At 41.1% G+C, this 6,724-nt stretch overlaps 1 protein-coding gene across 1 annotated transcript; it reads left to right on the top strand.

Moving 5' to 3' along the window:
* Nucleotides 1-203: 203 nt before the first annotated feature.
* Nucleotides 204-2,516, top strand: ATOH7 (atonal bHLH transcription factor 7). Its single transcript, XM_047761247.1, has one exon. The coding sequence runs from the start codon at nt 1,282-1,284 to the stop codon at nt 1,747-1,749; it is 468 nt and encodes a 155-aa protein (XP_047617203.1). The 5' UTR covers nt 204-1,281; the 3' UTR covers nt 1,750-2,516.
* Nucleotides 2,517-6,724: the final 4,208 nt, after the last annotated feature.

Genomic DNA, 6,724 nt, shown 5'->3' with positions numbered 1-6,724 from the left:
AAAAGTTGTATTAGTTTCAGTTGTATAGCAGTGAATTCAGTTGTATAGAGTGATTCAGTTATGCATACTTACATTTATATTTTTTTCAGATTCTTTTCCATTATAGGTTATTACAAGATATTGAATATAGTTCCCTGTGCTATATAGTAGGTTCTTGTTCATCTATTTTATATATAGTAGTGCATATATGTTAACCCCAAACTCCTAATTTGGCCCCCTCCCCACCCCTTTGGTAGCTGTAAGTTTGCTTTCTACATTTGTGAGTACATTAATATCTTTTGATATGCTATAATATTCTGCAGAAAACAGCCAAATTATTTGCACAGTAAAATCTTAGGTCTGAAATAATACTAGGATCTGCTAATTTGTCCCAATTTACTCAATAGCTAAAATCAAATGCATGTATTCAATCAGCCTTATGCAAAATTGTCACATCTTGAAAAGCGAATCTTGTACTAAGCTTCTACATATCTTAATCTAAAACCAATATATTGACACAAGTGATTTCTAACAATTTTAAAACTTTGGTTCAGTTTTTGATATGTATGCTGCCTGCTGATATGGGAAAAGAAAGACCAAGCCCTTCCCCACCCCCACCTTGTTATTCTCTTGGGGACAGCCAGACCACTCCAGATGGTGTGTTAGTGTAGGACATAGCTTTGGAGAAACTTCCAACAGACGAAGGCTGTAATGTCAGGATTTTGCTTTGCGTCGTCCCCCTTTCCCCCCCTGCAGTTCCCAGGGTAGGAAGGTGCTGAGATGGAAGCCGAGGGACGCCCGCCCACCTGCCACCACCTGTTCCCTCCTTCAGCCTTCTGCTATAAATTCTCCTTCAAAGATTCACCCGGCACTTTTCCGACAACTACTGCGGAAGAGGCGCTCCTTTCCTATCTAAGCTTCGGGAAAGATTTCGTCTTCCTGAAAAGAAGTCTTGGGCTTTCCCGGAGGACTTGAGAGACCTTCCCCGAATCAGCCACACCAATTCTGCTGCAAGAAGGTTCCCTTCTCGTTATCAGTTTCATGTTGGGAAAATGACTTCTCTTCAGCATCCCAATTTCCCCTAAATTTTGGCAAGTGAAGACATCAGTCCAGTCTGGCTATCCAGTAGGACAAAGGGCGGAGCCCCGCACTCCCCGCTGCAGACTTAGATTCCACGCGGGCTGCTTTTTGCATGACTTATTTGTTAAGAGGAACCAAGTTGCGGAGCGACTCCATACACCAACCCACACGCAGGTCCTGAGCTGACAAGTGAGATCTGCGCCTCCCTCCTTCCGGCGGGGGATGAAGTCGTGCAAACCCTGCAATCCGGCGGCGGCGGCGGGAGCGCGTGCCGCGCCCCCGTGCACGGGTGGCGCAGCCGAATGCGCGGGCACGTGCGCAGGGGCTGGGCGGCTGGAGAGTGCGGCGCGCAGGCGCCTAGCGGCCAACGCGCGTGAGCGCCGCCGCATGCAGGGTCTCAACACGGCTTTCGACCGCCTGCGCAGGGTGGTACCCCAGTGGGGCCAGGATAAAAAGCTGTCCAAGTACGAGACCCTGCAGATGGCGCTGAGCTACATCATGGCTCTGACCCGCATCCTGGCTGAGGCCGAGCGATTCGGCTCGGAGCGGGACTGGGTCAATCTCCATTGTGAGCACTTCGGTCGAGACCACTACCTTCCGTTCGCGGGCGCGAAGCTGCCAGGCGAGAGCGAGCCGTACGGCCAAAGGCTCTTCGGCTTCCAGCCCGAGTCCTTCCAGATGGCCAGTTAGGGCGCGGCCTCGCGGGAATGGGACTCTCAATGATTGCGCTCCGGAGATACAGCCTTTTCCCCCAAGAAGCCGCTCGGGCCTTCGGTGGGGCGTAGGATGTATTCTTAGAACAAAATTAGCAAACTTCCAGGTTACTTTCATTTGCATCCTCGGTCTAATGGACGCAATGCCTTTTTTCCCTCCTTAGTATGTTGTAGATTTCATTAATGGAATAGTTTTGATTGTTGAGACTAATGCCCCCTCCCCCTTTCCTGGACTACTTTGAGGGAAAACAATCTAAAAAAAAAAAAAAGGATTAGATTATACTGCAGGTTTAGTCCTCAGCGAAATAATCACTTTCTTAGATTTTGTAAATTTGTCCTCTTAGGGTGAAGTTACAATATCTATTACTTGTGTTTGCTTAATGCAGAGCTGCCTTCCTGTCTTGTAAGAGCAGTATGCTTAGTGTATTGTGTGTGTGTGTGTGTGTGTGTGCATGAAGTAGTCAGACATTTTTCTTTCTTTCTTTTCTTCGTAGAGTACATGGGCGTAAGTGCTCAGTATTTTTTAAAAACTGTGTATCCATTATTAAAGTAGATTTTGTAAAATATAATTAAAAACGTGGGTTTCTTTTTCATGCCAAGTTTCCTGATGGCACTAAGGGCCTGTTTGGGGGGTGATAATATTGAGTGCTTCCCTGAGTAAAGATGCGGAGTGTTTAAATCTAATCCCACCGGTTGGCAAAAGTGCTGTTTTTGAATACTTCAAAAAACGACAAGCTGATGAGAGTGGAAGTAATTAGCTTGGAAGTTTTTCCCATCAACTTGGAAATATAGATATATTTTTCATGTTTTTTCAAAAAGACTAATTTAATTGAAATAATATTTAGCTTTAAAGCAACTAGATATATAGTTCCTCAATATTTTATTTGCCGTATTAAGCCAACTACTAACTACTAATTCCTTACAGGTACGCCCATATATATATTTGTTCATATATATGTGGCTTTTGAAAGTGATTTTCTCTTAATCAGTACAAGTTGAACAAGAAGGGCTTTACTACCATCCAGGCTCATCTTTAACAGAGCAATATAGTACACATGGTATTGGTTTGAATTACTTTTATAAATTTGCTTAACCATTGGATGAATAACCAAGCTCTTAAGGTAAAGGGTGACTTGGTGGTCAACAGCCCTGTGTGTGTTTGGGAGAATACCTTGCTAGTAATTAGAAAAAGCAGGCCTCTTAAGTTATCTGTGTATTTGGAACTTGTCACAAGTCAACAAAAACAATAATAACATTTCCCAAACTCTTTTCATTTAAGTTCAATACCTAACATCAGGCACAGTCATCTATTTGCAATTTACCTACAGAGTCTTCATTAAAATTTTTGCTTTTTTAGTTATATCTGATTATCAAAATCCTTTTGTTTGTAATGAGTGAAAGTATCTTCCCCAGCTCATAAGCTAAAACTTATAAAATCACAAGTGTATCTTTAGAAATCTGTTGAGAGGCTGATGCTGAATTTCCCGTTCCTTCTGATTTCAGTTAATAAGAAATTGCGGTGGGCTCAGGACTTCGCTTCCTTAGTCCAAATTAGAGAATAAAATGTTTAACCTCTTGACTTCAACAGCTCTTAGAAGAAACTGTAGTCCCAGAAGACAACATAGCTCTAGGGATGAGGATATCTAGACCTCTTTCTGGTCACACTTGACTCTGCAGTGTGAACTTGGGCTATAACAAGGCTCAGGGCATCTGCCTTACTCACTGTTTAAGGACAGTTGTCTACTTCTTTAGGCTTAAAATGCTTCATTAACTGCACATTTGTGGGGAACCTGGTGCTAATCTGTTCGTAGATGACCTGCTTCTGCGTCAGGGTTTCATACGTAGCAGAGCAGCTCCCTCGCTGCGATCTATTGAAAGTCAACAAAAGGGTTTGAGAATAATAACAACAAAAAATGAATAAACAAACAAACAAACAAAAATGCTTCATTAATCAATAAGTTTGTGGAGTTTGTAGAATGAATAAAATCAGTGCTAAAATAAAATGTGTCAATCAGAGAAGGTCTCACAGATGTATTAAGATTGTTAGTCCTTGGAGTTCTCTTGTGGCACAGTGAGTTAAGGATCCAGTGTTGTCACTGCAGTGGCTTGGGTCACTGCTGTGGCGTGCAGTTTCAATCCCTGGCCCAGGAACTTCTACATGCCCCAGGTGTGGCCAAAAAGAATTTTAAAAAAATTATTAGTCCTTTTTTTTTTAGGTAGGGTGCACATTCCTCTCTGGATTATAATTATCTTGCAAAAGAGAACCGTATTTTTCATGTTATTTCTATGATTTCTAATATAGAGCTAAACATACAACAAATAAATATTTCTTTTTTGGTTATTAAAAACAATTTCTTAATGAAATCAGATAATTTAACTCAAATGATGGTATTCTTACCCTATGTCTCTTCTTCCCTATCTCCATTCCCCCCAGAAGAGTAGGAATCTGTTAAATATTTTGTCTGTAGTTGCCTATTTCTGTGTTTTGGAAATCTCTGGAAGCAAGTTAGTTCTTAATAAATTCCTGAGCTTCCCACCCCCACTTGATTACATTTTTTTCCTAAAAGATGTTTGAAGGAAAAGTAAATGGGTCTTAGTGATCAAGTCTAATCTTTGCTAAAACTCCTCAAACTGTAGATTGCAGAATCCATTGTGGCTTATGGATTAGGAGCTTGGATAAAACAAGTATAAAATACTTTTGAAGTTAAGGTTCATATATTATTATATATAATATAATTTATATTACCAGGCAAACCACAATATTCTATATATTGTCTCATCTTTGAAAATCTCTGTTCTTTCTAGTTTGACTATAGGACATATTGAAATTGAAAAGTATTCTAGGAGCTCCCTTGCAGTTCACTGGATTAAGGACCCAGCATTGTCACTGCTATGGCTCTGGTTACTGCTGTGGCACAGGTTCAGTGCTTGGCCTGGGAAATTTCAAATGCCATGGTCATGGCCAAAAAAATATATTCTTTCATTTTTTTGGCTGTGCCTGCAGCATGTGGAAGTTCCTGGGCCAGGGATTGAACTTGTGTCATAGCAGCAACCCAAGCCATGGCAGTGACAACAACAGATCCTTAACCCACGGCACCACAAGAGAACTACCCCCCCACCAAGTATTCTTTTATCTGGGCTTCCTTTTCTTAATAAATCAACAAACATTATCAAGCATCTACTCACACCCTGGCTTCGTCATCATCGTTATCCTTGCATAGGTAGCCAAGAAGAATACACAGGTACTAATCAATAAGGGGTCCTGAACAGACTATAGCTGGATGCTTAAACAGTATATTATCAGTAATATGTGCCAAGAGCTTCCTAAGGGGGGTATTAAATAATAATGGAAGACCCACTTTTTTTTTTTTCTTCTTAGGGCCGCACCTGTGGCATATGGAGGTTCCCAGGCTAGGGGTTGAATTGAATCTGTAGCTGCCGGCCTATGCCACAGCCACAGCAATGCAGGATCTGAGCTGCATCCTGGTCACCTACACCATAGCTCATGGCAACTCCAGATCCTTAACCCACTGAGCGAGGCCAGGGATTAAACTTGCATCCTCATGGATGCTGGTCAAATTTGTTAACCACTGAGCCACGATGGGAACTCTAATATAGTTCCCCCCCCCACTTGGGTTTACGTTTCGTTAATGTTATACTTGGGCTCTCCCTGGGTGCCAGCTGGAAGTTGAGGCCAAATCCAAGGGTCAGAAGTCTTGAAGAACCATATACAAATGAACTGGGCTATCAAGATGGGAAAGGCCATCTAAGCTAGTGGTTCTCAACCCTGATTTCTCATTAGAATCATACATAAGGAGTTTTGAAAAATATATCAAATCTGGGGCCCCCGGTTCAAGAATTGATTTAACTGCTCTGAGGTGAGGCCTAGGCATACATATTTTTTTTTCAATGCTCTCTCAGCAATTCTCACTGTCTGATGAGCCTGAGAACTGCTTAATTAAACAATATCTGCTATGACACCATAAACCTCATTACAAAAAAAACCCTGATTATATTGATGTCACATTCTTTGTATTTGCAGCTCTTAAGAAGGATTAGGCTATCTTCCTTAACATCCAATTACAGCCAATTTCTTAGTTAATGAGGTGACCTTTATATTAATGAAGACCTAAAATTTCCGCTAGATATGAGCCAGATGGAATGAGTGTGTTTGGGTTCTGCCTAATAGTGATGTAGGATTCAACAATTAAGGCTCAGTTCACCTAAATTGTGCTATCTTACAATAAAAGCAAAATGTTATTATGGACTGAATTTGTCTCTTCTCTCTGATTACGTTTCACTAAAGATATCTCTTTTTGCTATCCATGGGTGAAAGAAAATTCAAAACACATATAAGACCACGCATATATGACCAGCCTTTTCACCTGTGTACCATTTCCTCTCTGGTCGTGAATATACTAGAGGGTGCAAGCTTTAACAAGTTTTTATTGAATCGACACAGGACGTTTGGATTGCTATTTCAAACTGGTAGTGTTACCCCAAAATATCCGAGCTGCAGGGAACTTACAGAGAGCAAGAACTTAGCCATCTCACACATGAAGTCTGTCTGGGACCAAAATACAAAACAAAACAAAGCCAACAATTAACTGAGAATAAATAAAGGTTTATTTAATGAATAAAGAAACAGTCCATCACATCCTCTGCATTGTTTTTTAAAACATCCAGTTTCTTAATTTTTCTTTTTCTTCTCCTAATTGCGAATTTTCCAAACAAAACACAACCCCCAACAAATCTTTAGGAAAACACACCTAGGAAGCAGCAACTTGTGTCATGGGGATGATGTGATCTACTGGGATACAGTGTTACACCATTGAAGAAAGACACAGGTAATGCTCACAGACATTTGGCTTAAGGATCACTGGTTTTCAGTTCCAAAGAGTATCTGACATGCATGATGCAGAGAAAAAGGAATAAAAGGCAAGATCCTTTAA

This window comes from Phacochoerus africanus, chromosome 15 (genome assembly GCF_016906955.1).
Source record: "Phacochoerus africanus isolate WHEZ1 chromosome 15, ROS_Pafr_v1, whole genome shotgun sequence".
NCBI lineage: Eukaryota > Metazoa > Chordata > Mammalia > Artiodactyla > Suidae > Phacochoerus > Phacochoerus africanus.
This window is presented reverse-complemented; position numbering and strand designations above follow the sequence as displayed.